The sequence below is a fragment of the Hylobates moloch genome, unplaced genomic scaffold (assembly GCF_009828535.3).
Source record: "Hylobates moloch isolate HMO894 unplaced genomic scaffold, HMol_V3 SCAFFOLD_15, whole genome shotgun sequence".
In the NCBI taxonomy this organism is placed as follows: domain Eukaryota; kingdom Metazoa; phylum Chordata; class Mammalia; order Primates; family Hylobatidae; genus Hylobates; species Hylobates moloch.
The window spans coordinates 70,388,757-70,407,209 of NW_026652290.1; the positions used below are offsets into that span (position 1 = coordinate 70,388,757).

Genomic DNA, 18,453 nt, shown 5'->3' on the forward strand with positions numbered 1-18,453 from the left:
ATCCTAAAATCTAGAGGCCACACGATAGAGGGGGGAAACATTCTAAGCAGTGGCCTGCCTTGCAGATTTGTGACCAAAATACCTCACGATCCTCATCTATCCCAAGCATCCAACATCCAGAGGCTTCACAGAACCCAAACCAAATTCCTCTTCCTTCCTCTTCCCTTTCCCTTGGAGAGCACGTCCTAGGAAGTCTAATTCAACAGTTGAAAAGGCCCTGCTTTCTCAAGCCCTCAGCCACAATCTCAGCTTCAGGGTCTTGTTTCTTCCCTGGAAGAACACAACAGTCCCCTAAAGCGGCATTCCTCCCTCCAACTCCCCTCCTCCCTGTGCCTTCCTTCACAGTGTCCCCAGAGGGACCCTTCTGAGACAAATTCCACATCAGTGGTTCTCAGGGGCAGTCACAAGGGCCTCGAGCACCCTGGGGGTGGAAATCTAGGGGAGGGTCCTCTGCCGCTTCTAGCGTAACTCCAAGTTGGTAGTTTTACATATTGAGATTAACAAACAGTTTTCTATTTGAAAATAAAAATTCTCCTGAGCTAGATTCTGGAAACCACTGGCCTACAGGATAAAAACTCTTGGGCACCACGGCACTCCTTGTCCATTCCTATAGTCCTACCTTGAGCTCCTTCTGCAGCTCTTCCCGTGGCATCTTGACACAGCCAAGCACGTTCAGGCCATTCATGGCACTGCTTGCTTGGCCTGAAATCTCTTTCATCTACTGACATCAACTCTCCTCTGTGAAAACTGAAAATCTTTTCTGCTGACCACAGACTTGTTTTCACTTAATCACCTAACTGTATTTCTACCACTGATCACTGTGCCTGGCACATAGTAAGTACTCAAATATTTTATTCATTCACTAATGAATGAATGAAACAAAATCAATAAGCACTCATTCCAATAAAACTTAAAAATAAAGAGATCACTTAGATGTACTTTGAAATGTACCTATCACAGGATATTCCAACACCATGTAATAAAATTGAATTAATAGATCAATACTAGCATTTTAAAAAATGGAATAGAATAGAAAGTATCAGAGCATCTCATGTGGTACATGTAAACACTACTTTGTGGAATTTAAATGTGTGTGGATACACACAAATACACCCATAAACATACATTTATGTGTATGTATATTCTCAAATATACATACATTTATGTATACTATGTTGCCATATAAAATATATTCCTTACTGAAATGGTTGAAAATTATTTCTTTCAAAATCACAAGTCAGTTATAGGTTACATCTCTATGAGTACTCTGAAGTCATCCATTGAGTTTTTTAAAACATAGAAACATCATCCCCCATCATAAAATTCAGGTCGGACAATAATTGTGTTGTGTGTGTCAATTAAAATGGCTCCCTGAATGTGAGGGAGTTAAAAAGAAAATCCACATGTGGGCATGCCTGAAGATTACGACTGATTAAATGAATGCACAAAGCTGCATGGGAACACCTGTTAATTCAGTGTGAGGGGTTTTAGATTTCGCATTAGTATCAAGTGCATCCTCCAGCCTCGCGTCTCCTCCATCCTGTATTTCTCAAGGTAGTCTTGAATGCCTCTACATTATTTACAAGCATCCCTACTAACACTCGCCTTCCTTCAAATGCTGGGAGACAATGAGTATAATTCCATGGACAGTGTGTATAGGGGCCCAGGGCAAACGCTGGAAGCGCACACAAATCCTCTGCAGTTCTAGGTATAAAAGTGTGTATGTTCATAGTAGAGACATATAATGGGGCTAATAGATTTGGTCTGTAGGCTTACTTCTCCAAAATCCGCATATAAAATAGCTTTGGGACTATCAATCCATGGAACTGTCAAATACATGTCCCTGGCTAGAGAAAAAGGTAAAAGCTAACCGGAGAGCCACACTGGCTAAATAACATGCTGCTAGTAGAAGTTACTAGATTGTTTTTGTTGTTATAAACCACAGGAAAAAAGGCTTAAATTACGCATCAGTTAAAACGACGATAACATTCTCCTCCACTTGTGCTCTACAGTGAGGGGCAGATGAATGGCCTTTGGCTGTTGCAGCAAAATAGAGGTAATCTACGTATAAACTACTACAATTTTAACATTCCATTCCCTATCTTGCTTGGTCACTATAGTCACCTAATACTCTATATGTCCTTGTCACAATACAGTACTCCAGGAAAACTGTGGCCAACATTTGGAAAAATTAACCATGAAATTCTCAAACTTCAACTGCTAACATCTACTCCAGGCTAATGATGACAGAGAAAAACACAGGCAAACTGCAGGCCAGCCTTGGGGAGATAGTTTCTTTAGAGATACCCTCTACTGAGCACCCCTGATATCCAAGGAACATGGAAGGTAAAGAGGCAAAGGTGGAAGAGCTCCAGAAACATCCCAGTGACCTAAGGAAGGAACAGAAAACTAAAGAAATCTTTAGCTTTAGTTCTTTTAACCAAAAAGGGTAAAAACCCTAGGGTGAGATACCTGGAGCACAAAAGGAGGCAGGGGCCAAACCCACAGTAAAGGACGTCTGAGTCATTGTGTAATGGCTTCTACTAAGCTAGCAAACAATGCCTTAAATTTCCCAAACCATCTCTACCAAGTTAACATTGCAGCACGTTAACATCATACAGACACTGCCAGAATGAAAATCTAAGACAAATATTCTGGTAGGAGAAAGATTAAACTCCAGGATTCTATCAATCAGCTGGTCTTACTTCTGTTTATTACTAGAAAAGAAAAATTTGTCTTAGTTCAGACTGCTAAAATAGAATACCACAGACTGGGAGATTAACCAACAACTATTTCTCTCTCACAGTTCTGGAGGCTGGAAGTCGGTGCCAGTCGGTTGGGTTCTTGGTGAAGGACCTCTTCCTGGTTTACAGACAGCCATCCTCTCAGATTCTCACATGGTAGAGAGAAAGATCATTTCCCATGTCTACTTTATAAGGACACGAATCCCATTCTTGAGGGCTCCACTTTCATGACCTAATTACCCTCCAAAGACCCCACCTCCTAACACCCTCATGTTGTGGATTAAGATTTCACCATATGAATTTGAGTGGGAGGATGCAAACATTCAGCTCATAATAATGTTTTCAATAATGTACACAGAGTCCACGCACAGTGGCTCACACCTATCATCCCAGCACTCTGGGAAGCCGAGGTGGGCTGATTTCTTGAGCCCAGGAGTTCAAGACCAGCCTGGACAACATAGCCAAAATTCATCTCCACCAAACAAATATAAAAATTAGCTGGCCATGGTGGTGTGTGACTGTAATCCCAGCTACTTGTGAGGCTGAGGTGGGAGGATGACTTGGATACGGAAGGTAGAGGTTGCAATGAGCCAAAATTGCACCACTGCACTCCAGCCTGGGTGACACAGCAAGACCATGTCTCGAAAAAAAAGTACGCAGAAAATATCTCAAAAGATATACATCAACTTTTTAAAAGGAATTATCTTTACGTAGAAAGATGGGAAAGGGTTTAGGGAAGGAGAAACATTTATTGCCCACTTCTGTAGTGTTTGAACTTTTTTTTGCAATGCATGCATTGTCATGTACAATGTAATACATTATTTTATAATGCATTTTAATGTAAAATTATTAAATACAAAGAACTCTTTAATAGGTATCACAAAAATTAGGAGGAAATTTTCCCCAGATGAAGTGATAATTAATAGCTCTGACCATGAATGAGTTCTTCAGTCTGACAAACACTCAATAAAAAGCAGAGGTGCATTCAGACTTAGGTGAGGTGTTGTAGGGAAAGTGGAAACAAATGTTACCATTGTCACTGTCTTCAAGGAATTTAGTCATCAGCTGGAGGGAGATTATGGATACACCCACCTGAGTACACACATGACACTAATAAGACACAGAGAACATGGGGTACAGAATAGCAAGGGCCAAGGAAGTTTCTTGAAGAGGAAAGGTTACTGTGAACCATACCGGCAAGAGGGCTCCCGGCCAGGGCTGGAGCTCAGAGTGGAGGCAGTGGGGAGAGCTTGGGTTTCCTGCAAACTTAGAGTGAACCAATAGGTAAATATGTAACACAGGGAAGGGCTGAGGGCCCGCAAATGGCCCAGCATCTCCGACTTCAGTCCATCAGTTTCTTAGGATGCCTAAAGACACAATCTTGTGACTAATAAGGCGACTTCACATACATGTTCAAAAAGCCTAAAGCGTCTGCAGAAATTTAAACCTGAATGGCAAAATTCTTACCAGCCTCACCCAATAACAGGTACCCATCAGTCAATGATGTCATTATCTGAGAGTTCTTAAAATTCACAGGCTTGCAGCAAAGAGGTCAAAATTCAGAGCTCTGCAAATTCCCTTGAAGATTAACTAATAAAAATACAGAAGAAATAAGAATTGTAGAAAACAGATGTATTTCTCAACCAGAGGATGAAAAGGCTAAGATTCAGGTTTTCAGGAAGTATCACAACACTTTCATATAAATTCATTGCTTATTTTATACACATTGTCTATTTCCCCAAAAGAGGTTACATGTGAGTAAGGAATGTGTTAATAGAGTACTTATGTCACTGTACTGCTAAAGAATCTAGAATGGCACTCTAGTACTAAGCACCTGTCATGCTCTAAGAGTGATGCTTGGTTCTTGAGAATCCAAAGATGTTCATGTTTTTTTTTAAGTAACCAACCAATGGTAAACATCACCTTGCATTTTATAAAATGTCTTTATCTCTGAACCAAGAACATCAGTCTATCTGAAAATGTGTTGTAAACATTCATTGTTACTTATTGTCATCTTCCCAGCAACCTTTCCCCTTTGGGGGAAACAGCTCCATGTGGTTCCAGGGAGAGCTGCCATGCTCGTATGTCCCTCCACACTCCATACTCCAGTTCACTGCTCTAGACATTTGAGTAAAGCCTGGTAAATTACAGCCTTTCTCCCAAACACCCCTAATATTTCCAACTGGAACCAGAAAAAATGGAAGGTGGTAGAGAGTGAAGCCCAGGAGCAGATGGCAGCCATGTTTCTTGTCATCTAGAAGACTACCTACAAGGGGCAGAGACAGAAGCCCACTTACACAAGGTCACTAACAACAAGAGACGGAGAGATGAAAAGCCTTAATTTCTGTTGTCCTACGGGCCCTTCACCCTTTCTTCAGATTGGCTATTTAGCCCTTCCCTTGATCATCCAAGATACTCCAATCTCTTTTCCCAAAAGTCCTAATATAAAATGCCTTCCTCCACCCCACCACAATTCTTCTGCATTAGGCATGCCAACAATATCCTCCAACTGCCAGTCAGATGCCCTCTGAGCTGTGGATGGATGGAGCTGATGTGTTCTGTACATACAGCTTCCAGCTCCTCACCAATGTTTGGGGACACCTCTTCTGAAGGTATCCATTCTAAGTATCCGGTTGGCCATGACCTGGATAAAACGATCTTCCGGGTCAATCAAAACCCCATCTCCGTACCCAACCTTACAGACATTTGAACTACAGGAAACAAGGATATTCACTCATTTAGCAATGAGGACAAAAGACAAAGGATAGGCAAGAGCCGGGGTTGAAATGTCAGTATACCAAAGCCACATGTGAGCTGAGTCAAGGAGGAGCAGATACTAAGTAGAGGGTTCCAATGAATGAGGTGCATGGCCCATCGGAAATATAAGTAATGCCTCCAGGTCCACAGCAGCCACTGTCACATAGATTTTTCAGGGCTCATTTGAATGAAACGTTGTAATAACTCTCTTGTATGTATGTATTTATTTTTTAAAGACAGGGTCTTGTTCTGTCACCCAGTCTGAAGTGCAGTGGCACAATCACGGCTCACTGTAGCCTCAGCCTCCGGGGCTGAAGCAATCCTCCCACCTCAGCCTCACAAGTAGCTGGGACTATAGGTGTGCGCCACTGTGTTCAGCTAATTTTTTTTTTACTTTTCAGAGACATAAGGTCTCACTATGTTGGCCAGGCTGCTCTTGAACTCCTGGACTCAAACAATCCTCCCACCTCAGCCTCCCAAAGTGCTGGGATAATAGGCATGAACCACAGCTCCTGGCCTCTCCTTCTTTTACCCCATATCCACAACACACATATCTTTGTTGTTCAGAGAACTCAAGTGAATCTATTCCTTACAACCAGAAGGACCTAACCAAAAATAATTCTCTAAGCATGATTTTTTTCAAAGAAGTCAATCATTAGACATAGACCAAATATTTAGCTCTGCTGTTACCTGGACCCCTCTCCACTGGACTACTATTGAGTATGAACATGTCAAAATACTGGTGAATTTATGGCTTAATAATCAAAACTATCTTCTTTAAGTGACTTGGTATCAAAAATCAAATGCAACTTAAGAAACTATTTAACATCTACCTAGCATCAATTCTCTCCTAATTAGAAAATTAAATTGAATGGTATCACTGAAGATGGAGGTTAAATAAAATTCTAGAGAGCTGCATTGTATTGTTAAATTTAAAAATATACTTTGTGTCATTTTGAGTTTGCTTTTATCATGGGACATGTTTTATTTTTAAAGTACAAAGAACTTTACAAGTGCCTTATATATAAATTAAATTTCTACCTTTTATCATCCTATGATAGTACTTTCTCACAGACCCACTTTGGTAGAAAACTGGCAAAGGGGTTAACTGTGTAAGTGAATTTAATAATGGCAACAAATAGAACCATCTGAGACACCAAACACCCACCAATAGACCTTTATGATGACCACATTTGGGGAAATGAAAAACTTCCTAAGTCTACAGTACTTACTCTGTTTTTGAGACAGAGTCTTGCTCTTGTCACCCAGCCAGGCTGGAGTGCAATGGCGCAATCTCGGCTCACTGCAACTTCCACCTCCCGAGTTCAAGTCATTCTCCTGTCTCAGCCTCCCGAGTAGGTGTGATTACAGGTGTGCACCACCACATGTGGCTAATTTTGTATTTTTAGTAGAGATGGGTTTTCACCATGTTGGCCAGGCTGGTCTTGAACTCCTGACCTCAGGTGATCCACTTGCCTCGGCTGGGATTAAAGGTGTGAGCCACTGCGCCTGGCCTACAGTAGTTTCTGATGCCTACAACAGATCTGCCATCTGTTTCCAGGCAACCACCAAATAAAAATCACAGCACTAGGGTGTTGGTAGCTTTTACAGAGTATTTTCTGCTCTTTCTCTCTAATCTACCACTATTACTTATCTAAGAGAGCAGAGACAGAAATAAGGTACTGATACATGCTACAGCACAGATGAAACTTGAAAACGTTTTAAGTGAAAGAAGTTAGACACAAAAAGGCCACAGATTACATGATTCAATTTTTAGTAAATGTCCAGAATAGGCAAATCCATAGGGTCCGAATGTAGACTAGTAGTTGCCTGGGGCTGGGGGAAAGGAAAATGGGAAGTAACCGCTAATGTACATGGGATTTCTTTGGGAGGTAATAAAAATGCTCTGGAATTAGTGGTAATTGTCACATAACTCTGAGTATATTTTAAAAACTGCTGAATGGTATACTTCAAAGGGGGTATATTTTATGGTATGTAAATTGTACTTCAATAAAGCTGATATGTGTCTATGAGAGAGAGAACATATATGCAGACAGAGCCAGGAAAAAGATAAGAAGGCAGAAAGTTCACATACATTTTTCCTCTTTTGCTTACATAGGCAGTCCCCAAATAAAGAGCAATTGTATTCCTTAAATTCAGTCATTAATCAACTCTCAATTCTAAGAGATTTTTCACAGAAGAACGGAGCGCCTCAAAAGTAACTGACTGACTTAGGGAAAGAATTCTGGTGGAGTGAAGAGAATGAGGAGTTCAGACAAAGGCTAGGGGTGGAACAGGAGACAAAAAAGGGAATGAGGATCAAGAGAGCTTCTCTGAGGTGACTCAGGAAGGAGAACCTGGGCTCTCAAAGAGTGAGGGGCAGGAATGGGGGCTGGGCCAGGAAGGGGGACGAGTGAATGGTGAATAGTCAGAAACTCTGGGAGCACGAGGCCTCCATCTGTGTGTTCTCCCTGGATCACTCACCTCAGCGACTGTGAGATTTCAGCCATTGCTGAGGTGAGAAGAGAGTCTGAGGTAGAACAAGAGCAGGAATCCAAGCTGATTTCAGAAGCAGGGGAGAAACTGGGTCTATAGTGGTGAAGAGACAGAGGAGGCAGAAGGAACCAGAGGAAAACTACACCTAAAAAAGTAAAGCAAAGACTCTTCCACCCCTATGTGAGAAAACTATGGAAGCCATTTATATGTGAAAAATAAATTGAGGGTATAATCTAGGACTATGTGCAAATACCTCAACAGACTTTCTCACAATAGCTTTCATGAACAACTTGGATATAAAATGCTCTTTCAGATTCAGATTTCACAAACAATGGTAGTATAGTTACTGTGTGCTAGGGACCACACTTCTTTCACAAATAGTCCCAAATAATGCCTAGTTTAGGGATACAGCCTGAAGAGTAGATGAGGAAAATAATGGGTAGCTATTAAATCCCTGTTAATCCTCTCTGTAAAAACCCATTCCACCATGCAAGAAGCTGTTCTCTTTCCCCTGGGGCAGGAAAGTGTCACCTCTGAACAGAATGTTAGGTGTGCGAACAAGAAGAGCCCTAACATGATTTAGACAATGAGTCCAGGCGTGAGATGGCATATACTATCTTGAGCAGCCCAAAGCAGACTTTGTTTTAACGAGAGGTGTCCTCAGAGACCTGCAGCCTAGCCTCTTCAATTTTGCTGCAGTGGAAAATGAAGCAGCCACAAAGAGGCTCAGGTCCCAGACTCCTCTCTCCAAGTTCCAGTGCTCTTTAGGTTACTAGACCCTACCCATTAAAATGACTGGTGTGTGTGTGTGTGTGTGTGTGTGTGTGTGTGTGTGTGAGAGAGATCAATCGTTCCCTCTAAATTACTACAGCAGGCTGGGCGTGGAGGCTCATGCCTGTAATCCCAGCACTTTGGGAGGCCAAGGCGGGCGGATCACCTGGGGTCAGGAGTTCGAGACCAGCCTGGCCAACATGGTGAAACCCTGTCTCTACTAAAAATACAAAAATTAGCCAGGTGTGGTGGCGGGCGCCTGTAGTCCCTGCTACTCGGGAGGCTGAGGCAGGAGAATCACTTGGACCTAGGAGGCAGAGGCTGCAGTGAGCCAAGATTGCACCATCGCACTACAGCCTGGGCGACAAGAGCGAAACTCCATCTTACTATAGCAATCATTGCCTATGCTAACTTCCTGGCACTTGTATACGTATATAGTCTCATGTAAACAGGTTTCCTCCTCCTAATTAGATCATTCTAGGCCATGTTTTATGGATTTCTTTACATATTCAGCAAGAGGTTGGCTCTGTTCGTTCACTAGAAGTCAAATGGTTTACACACACACACACACACACACACACACACACACTAGTCCCCTTTAGCCTGGGTTTCACTTTCCATGGTTCAGTTACCTTCAGTCAACCACAGTCTGGAAATATGAAATGAAAAACTGCAGAAATAGGCAATTCATATGTTTTAAATTGCATGCCATCCTGAGCACTGTGATGAAATCTTGTGCCATCTCGCTCCATCCTGGTATGTGAATCATCCCTTTGTCCAGCAGATACACACTGCAGACGCTCCCTGTTAGTCACTTAACAGCCATCTTGGTTATCAGATTGACTGTCAGGTAACCCTTATTTGACTTAATAATGGCCCTGGGCTGGCAATTCAGATATGCTAAAAAGAAGCGACTGTCAAATGCTTCCTTTAAGTGAAAAAGTAAAAGTTCTCAACAAGAAAAGAAAAAAAAAATCCTATAATGATAAGGTCTACGTCAAGAATGAATCTTCTATCCGAGAAATAGTTAAGAAGGAAAGAAATTTGTGCTACTTTTGTTACTGCACCTCAAGCAGAAATGCATTTTTCTTGTCTCATAGTAGAATCAACACAAATTAGGGGAAGACGTAGTCTTTAAAAAATTGTGTAACTGTTTTCTTTTTACTTCAATTAAATGCTGGTTTCCAAAAAGTCCAGCTTAGTTTGAATCACTGCATGTTCCATGATACCAAGGCAACTGGTCAGAGGTCAGGAAAGTGGGCCTGCAATCACGGGATGCAGGCAATCATTTACAGAAAACATAAAAACTACTTCACTGTGCTAGTTAACAGGATTGACCAATGCTCTCCTCAGCTTCCTTCCAAACTGCAAACAGTAACACCTCAGAAGTACCATCTACCATGTTTTCACTCCACATTCCACTTTAGGAATAAGTATATATCTTGCCAGTCTGTTACATATACAAAAGATGTATATTTCAAAGATGTAGTATAAAAAATGTAAAGCGTCTCATTAATAACTTTTCATGAGGATTGCATGTTAATATATTTTGGATATCTATAAATATTTTTGGATATAAACAAAATTTTGGAGTATATGACAACAGTCAATGTTAATTCTAATTATTATTATTATTATTTTTGAGACGGAGTCTCGTACCGTCACCCGGGCTGGAGTGCAGTGGTGCAGTCTTGGCCCACTGCAACCTCCGCCTCCCAGGTTCAACCGATTCTCCTGTCTCAGCCTCCCAACTAGCTGGGATTATAGGCGCCCGCCACCACGCCCGGCTAATTTTTTGTATTTTTAGCAGAGATGGGGTTTCACTACGTTGGCCAGGCTGGTTTTAAACGCCTGACCTCATGATCCACCAGCCTCGGCCTCCCAAAGTGTTGAGATTACAAACGTGAGCCACTGCGCCTGGTAATTCTAATTAATTTCTTAAAACACATCTAAGTCTTAAATTTTTACAAGCTGAAGAGTTGAGGTTTCTTATCACTCAACTTGCATGAGGGGAAAGCTTTCAGATGAAGCTTTTCTCTACTTGGAGAAAAAGCTGTTGCTTTCAATCCTGCCAGGTGCTCTGGGTCAAGTTCTCTGTATTTCCTCCTGATCATCAGGCTGATGTTTCTGGCTACTAAGGAACTGGGGGTGGCGATGAGTGACTCAGATATGAATCAGACTGATTTTCAAGCAGCAGAGTTTAAGGAAAATGAAAGAACTAGGCAGTGGAAGTGACTGATTGCAGGCCGATTCATTTTTGTAATGATAAGCTAGTACTTGACAAGTGATCACAGGCCTGTGATCTGTGAATTGTTATCTGTGAATTGTAAAAAACTTTTTTTTTTTTTTTCTGAGATGGGGTCTCGCTCTGTCGCCTAGGCTGGAGTGCAGTGGCGCAATCTCGGTTCACTGCAAGCTCCGCCTCCTGGCTTCATGCCATTCTTCTGCCTCAGCCTCCCAAGTAGCTGGGACTACATTTAAAAAAAAAAAAAAAAAAACTGATATAGCCAGGCTTTGTGGCACACACTTATAGTCCCAGCTACTTGAGAGGCTGAGGCAGGAAGATCACTGGAGATCAGGAATTCAAGGCTGTAGTGAGCTACGATTCTACCACTGTACTCTAGCCTGAGCAACACAGAAAGACCCCATCTCTAAACAAACAAGAAAACCAGCTGACATGCTGCATACTGTACCAGAGATGCTATCTCCCCTGTGAAATATCTTAGTAGTCTGATTCCCCAGTACCAACTGGGTATGCTACAATTCAGTTCAATTCTGACACCTCTACCTGACATTATTGTTAAATCCCATAGGATAAAGGGCTTGGTCCCACAAGACTGCCCCCATATCAGATGCCTGTTGCAAGTCCCAGGCCGCAGGCTATAAATTCACGGGTTCCCAAGAACCCCCTCAGGTTCAATAATATGCTAGAACAACTCACAGAACTCGGGAAAACACTTTCCCCTTTATGTTTACCAATTTATTATAAAGGTTACAACTCAGGAACGGCCAAATAGAAAAGTACACAGGGCAAGGTACTGGGGTGAGGTGGGGCTTCCATGTCCTCTCAGGGCACCCCACTCTACCCACACCACCTCCCCACAGATGAGTGGATGATGCTGAAAGTTCCAATTCTCTAATCGCTCAGTCTTGGGTGCACAGCATCATCCTGAGGCTAGCTAGGGATGGGAGACTATCCCCACCCAAAGTCATGGAATTAGCACAAACTCAGGTGTCAGAAAAGGGACACCTTATGGATAACAAAAGACACTCCCATCACTCAGCAGACTCCATTGGTTTTAGGAGCTCTATGCCAGGAACCCAGAACAAAGACCAAATATATTTCTTACTATACTGCATTGAATTAAAAGCAATTCCTGAGGGTGAATAAGATGAAGACACGTAAAGTAAAAGTTATTTTAAAAATGTTTTTTAGGCCAGGCGCAGTGGCTCATGCCTGTAATCTTAGCACTTTGGGAGGCCGAGGCGGGCAGATCATGAGATCAGGAGATCGAGACCATCCTGGATAACACGGTGAAACCCGTCTCTACTAAAAATACAAAAAATTAGCTGGGGTGGTGGCAGGCGCCTGTAGTCCCAGCTACTTGGGAGGCTGAGGCAGGAGAATGGCGTGAAGGCAGGAGGCAGAGCTTGCAGTGAGCCGAGACTGCGCCACTGCACTCCGGCCTAGGCGACAGAGCGAGACTCCATCTCAGAAAAAAAGAAAAAAAAAGAAAGTTTTTTACAATTCACAGATAACAACCTAATAATAGGAAGTATCTGTCAACTGGGTGAGAATTAGTAACAAGTAGTTTACCTCACCCTATTTCCTTAGATACATAAACCTTGAAAGCAGCTTAGTAAAGGGCACAGGTGGTGGTTCCACTATCAGTACAAGATGAACTGCACCATTAAAAGATGAATTCCTGCATCTTTTGTAGATCTGCCTCAGAATTCAGACTGAAGCCTAGATTAGATTGTATCTACCGAAAGCCTTAGAAGGACACAGGAAATGTGATACGTACATTTTCATGGCTCTAAGCAAAATGTCTCGCTTTAGAACATGCATGTTCAGCAGAAACCCCACAACAGCACTCCCTCCTGTTGGGCCTATCACTGTATCACTCCTCTATAAGAGACAGGAAGATATCTCCCTTTCCTCAAAGTCAAGTGGTTAGCCTTCCACACCACTCCCACATCAAGCGGATCTTTTTTTGTTGTTGTTGTTGTTGAAAAGAGATATTTATATTTAGAATTAGCCAGCTGGAGTCAGTTTGGATGATCCCAATTTTGTTGGCAACATCCAAAGCATCATAATCAGGAGCCAGTGGAACATATGCCTTCTTCTCTCCATCAGGCCCAATCAGGGTGTTGACCTTGGCCACATCAATGTCACAGAGCTTCTTCACAGCGTGTTTGATCTGTTGCTTATTGGCTTTAACATCCACAATGAACACAAGTGTGTTGTTGTCTTCTATCTTCTTCATGGCAAACTCTGGTCAGCAGAAACTTGATGATAGCATAGTGGTCAAGCTTGTTTCTCCTGGGGGTCCACTTCCAAGGATATCTGGGCTGCCTCCAGAGTCTCAGTGTCTTGGGCCGCTGGAAGGTGGGTGACATGCGGATCTTTTTTTTGTGGCTGTGGACACCTTTCAATACTGCCTTCTTGGCCTTTAAAGCCTTCGCTTTGGCTTCGGCTTTAGGCGGGCCAGGAGCTTCCTTCTTCACTTTCGGTGCCATCTTCTAAAAAAGGTCCCAAGTGTATCTTTATGGTAACTCTGTTGGGTTTGAAACTTTCTTTCTTTCTAGACTTTAGCTCGGTCCAGATGAAGTGGTCTCAAACACCGAAGGAAGAGGACCGGATGACCATCAGTACTCTGCATCAGTCACAAAATGTGATCCCCTGGCCTGTTGGATATGTAAATTATCATCCCCACTCAAGGCCTACTGAATCAGAAACTTTGGGGGTGGGCCCAGCATCCCGTGCTTTAAACAAGCCCTCTACTTTTCAAACCACTATTCTATTCCAGACACTACTGGATTGTTCTGTAACTCCTGCTAGCAGCACATAGTTTTTTAGAGGGCTGAGATTTTTCTGTCCCACAGAATAACGAAGTAAAAGAATACGCAGGATAAGATAATTTCCTTCATTACCTTCCTCCAACAGATGGGTTTCCTGGTATCTAGTAAATTCACTGAATACGATTCCCGCTGGGCCCCCCCCGCTCAATATCATTTAACCCGGAAGCAAGCAGCATCTTTCCTTTTCAATAACTTGCCATGGTTTCTCATGGTTTCTTCTAGACCACAGGATGCATTCCTGAGAATTCCAAAGATCTTTTTAACATGTTTGAATTACCTCACTAGCAATGCTCTCTGCCAATGAGCTTTACAGCTTTTTTTTTTTTTTTTTTTTACTTTACTGAATATTGAAAAAGAGTATACACCGCAGAGTCAGTATGCCTTCAGCCACTTAGCAGCAGTACGCCCTTGGGCAAGCTTCTTAATCTCTCTGGAACCTGTTTTGTCATCTATACAATGTAGACAGTAATAATCTCTCTCATATGATTGTTATGGGATTAACTGTTAATATATGCAGGCATTTCCCACAGTGCCTGGCACACTGTGTAAGTACCATATTGGGTGCTTGCTATTATTATGACTACAGTTATTGAGGGACCTAGATAAATATCCTAGAAAGGTTAAGACAAATGATGGATACTAAGGACAGCTGGAGGCTCTCCTCTCAAACTGTACAGAAGACCACATGCAAAGAATAAGGAACTGTTCTGTAGTTTGCAAACAAAATGGTCCTTTAAAAAGGGGATATTACATAGCCTGGAATCAGAAAGTAAAAGACTCATGATCAAAGGTAACTGGCCACCACTACCATACTGGCCTAAAGACTCAAATGAAAATTCAAGAAAAAGAGGCGAGAGATTAAAATACAAATCACTTTACAAGCACAAGCCAGGGTCATGATTTCCATAAAGTTCCATGTTAATGAATGATAATGAAGCCCCAATTCTAGAGTGACTGATTAATCATTCATTCAGGCAAGCTCAAGAAAGATCTTTAAATCAACACCACTCAAGAGACAAATTATCCTAAAGCAGCTGAATAGTTTTTCTGTAGCACATCGTTAGCTGTATCCCCAACATCCATTCTCCTCTTCCTCTTTTCTGTTATATTCCAATTTTTCTAGCCAACTTGTTTGGTTGAGACTAACCAAACTTTCACTCTAAGGGGTGCATCCTGTTTAGAAGTTAACAGCACATGAGATTCTCCAACTCCAGCGGGAGAGGCACATGACCCAAGTCATGATCAGTCACGCCAGTGAGACAAATATATCCGGGCCGTGGAAAGCAGAAAAGCATCCTCTTTTCTGCTGGATGTCCATAGTCTAAGGGGGCCTGGGACCTGGGGCAGCCATCTTGGGACTACAGGATAGAGCCTTCTTATGAACACAGCCTGCACTAGAAAATAAAGCCAGAGTAGAGAGAAAGAAACTAGATCCTAGTCACACCATTTAAGTCCAGGAGTCAGTCTTGCTTAAAGACTGAATTTGCCTACTGTGTGACCAATAAATCCTCTTTGTCACTTAAACCACTCTGGGTTAGGTTTCCTTTGTCCACAATCAAGATGTCTCTAAATGATGCATGCTTCATAATCAGATTCCACTATAAAGGCAACAAAAATATAAGTTATATGGTTAGAATTAACAGTAAACTTAACTTCTCAAGTCATGACTTTGATTTACTTATCACAATTAAAGACATTAGGAAAAAATCATTTGGAATAAATTTCATTTGAAATTTCATTGGAAATCTCAAAGTACAGATGCAGGACGCTGAATAAACTCTGTCTTGATCCTTGGTTTACATATATTCAATACGGCTGAATTTTCAGAGCCACAGAACGCTTTCCTGATTTTCAGGGCAATTTTAGGGTAAAACACTCCTCACCCCCACCAGGGCCATGGAGAAAGTGTGCTCTAGGTGTTGTTCACCAGCAAAAAGGGAATGAGAAATCACAAAGTAAGGACAGGTTCCACGAACTAATGGACCAATGGCAAACTTACCTGTTACTGTATTAAATGTGCCTTTATCAGATTCAGCTATTGCTTTTCAGATGTAAAATCCTTACGTGTGATACTAACCCATCTTGGTACAGGTCAGGCCAGTTAATGTATCACAGGCACTAAGTACACAGGTTAATTTGTATGTTTTTGAGTATAAGGAATAGTATGCTTCGATATTTTGGAATATAAGATTTGTCAAAAATAAAAGAATTCTTACAAACTTAGGGCAGCTGTTCTTGAATTGTTATAAATAACACTCTGTGCTCTGAATAATTTTGGCCATTAGAGTTGACAGCTCTCCAAATATGGAACTGACTACCTTACAAAATGGTCAGCTGGCTGTCAAGGACACATTTAAATAGAAGTGAGACTACCTTCGAACACGACAGTGTCATGGGAACAGGGTGGATGATTTTAAGGGGCATCCTGATTTTAGGCATCCTGGGCCTCCGTGACAGGCGTGAAGGACTCACCTGCCAGAGCCTTGATGCGGGACCGCTCAAAAAGCCGTGCAGAGCTGTTCTCATTGTCCCAGTCATCGACATCCCAGCGGTTGTTGACATCACTGTACTGCTGCTGGATCTCAATGTTGTCATAGTCTGTGGCTACTGTGGTCGTCATCTTGAACTGTCTCAGCTGCTCCTCCACATCAGCTCCTTCTTAGAGTTCTATGAGAAAGAAAAGGAAAAACATTTAGACGTCTAAAGTGTATACAGTCCCCACGGAACCAACTGGGATAAGAGTGAGTAGAAAATAAAACAGTGCTTGCCAAGAATAGGTCTTCTGGAGCAATGCTGGTTTCAGGTTTTAGCACTGTCTCATAATAGGTGTGTGACCTTAGCCAAGTTACTTAGTATCTCTAAGCCTCAGTTTCCCAAACCATTAAAGAGGGAAGATACTTCGGAGGTTGTTGAGAGGATTGAATGAGATGATGGATGCCCCCAAAATGGTGGGTTTATTCCTTCTTTCTAAAGTTCAAACTCTGTAATTTAAAAATGTTATCGGAGGGCTGGGCACAGTAGCTCATGCCTGTAATTCCAGCACTTTAGGAGGCCGAGGTGGGCAGATCACCTGAGGTCGGGAGTTCAAGACCAGCCTGGCCAATATGGTGAAAACCCGTCTCTACTAAAAATACAAAATTAGCTGGGAGTGGTGGCACATGCCTGTAATCCCAGCTACTTGGGTGACTGAGGCAGGGAGAACTGCTCGAATCTGGGAGGCGGAGGGTGTAGTGAGCCAAGATCGTGCCATTGCACACCCGCCTGGGCAACAGAGCGAGACTCCATCTCAAAAAGAAAAAAAAAAGAAATGTTATCGGAGGTAGATCAACACCTATGTGGGGCTTCTGAATGAGCTCATTTATTCCTATTGTGTATCACCATAAATTATAATCTTTAAGCTTCTCCTGGAAATTCATAAAATGTTATATAAGAGAACTAGCAGATCATTTTATCTAAACATCCCACTTACATATTAGAAAACTGATGCTTAAGATTAAGATGTAAGGCCAGGCACAGTGGCTCATGCCTGTAATCCCAGCACTTTGGGAGGCTGAGGAGGGCAGATCACCTGAGGTCGGGAGTTCCAGTCCAGCCTGACCAACATGGAGAATCCCCATCACTACTAAAAATAAAAAATTAGCCAGGCATGGTGGCGCATGCCTATAATCCCAGCTACTCAGGAGGCCGAGGCAGGAGAATTGCTTGAACCCAGGAGCCAGAGGTTTTGGTGAGCCGACATCATGCCACTGCTCTCTAACCTGGGCAACAAGAGCGAAACTCCACCTCAAAAAAAAAAAAAAAAAATTAAGATGTAAGTGTATGGCAACCAAGGACAGTACCAGTGCACAGTAGATGCTCAATACATGATTGCTATTCTTTATCCTGAACTGATGAGCTTTAAACATAGCTTCTCCCTTCAATATAGCTATTATTCACTCATTGAACCAAAATACAATGAAGACTTACTGCGTACTCTGCACTGTACCAGATGCTAGGGATAAAAACGAACACAATAAGGACCTGGCTCTAGGGAAGCTTATATCCTAGTGGTAGGGGCTGGACAAAAAGCACACAAGAAAAGGCAAGATAGTTTAAAGAAAAAAATGACTGCAGAGTCATGTGATAGAGGGAGTGACTATTTTTAGATCTGGTGATCAGGGAAGGCCTCCCTTGAGTGGGTCTTGAAACTGAGAACTCAATGTCAAGAGGAATGAGTCACGCACAGATCAAGAAGAATAGTGTTTCAGGCAAAGGAAGCAGCATAGCACGCGGGAGGAATGGCAAATTCAGCGTGGATGAATCTAGTGGGCAGTGGGAGAGACTCGGAGACAAGGCTGGGGAGGGAGGTGGGCAAGCCCAAGTGTGACGGGAAGCAACCGCAGGATTTTAAGCTAATAACCGACACCACCCTTGAGTGTATTTGTAAAATATTCTTCCCAGGGCTGTGTGGAAAACAGATTCTAGGCGGCAATAATGGAAGCAGGGCCACTTGGGAGCTACTCCAGAAATGATGGCTGTGCAGCTCTGGGTGGAGAAGTGGGGATGGTTAGGAGGTGGATGTGCTTAGAGGTGGATGTGCTTTGGAGGGAGAATTGACAGGACC

General features: G+C 42.4%; 1 protein-coding gene and 1 pseudogene across 2 annotated transcripts in view; both read right to left on the minus strand.

The window, feature by feature from the left end:
* SPTBN1 (spectrin beta, non-erythrocytic 1) overlaps window positions 1-18,453 on the minus strand; it is a 220,518-nt gene that overhangs the window by 134,956 nt on the left and 67,109 nt on the right. For both annotated transcript variants that reach the window (XM_032177256.2, XM_032177257.2), the window contains exon 2: window positions 16,323-16,517. In XM_032177256.2, coding sequence (XP_032033147.1) covers window positions 16,323-16,470 — 148 coding nt within the window. In that variant the 5' untranslated portion in view covers window positions 16,471-16,517. The remainder of the gene's footprint in view (window positions 1-16,322; window positions 16,518-18,453) is intronic.
* Window positions 12,626-13,949, minus strand: LOC116483316 (large ribosomal subunit protein uL23-like; annotated as a pseudogene).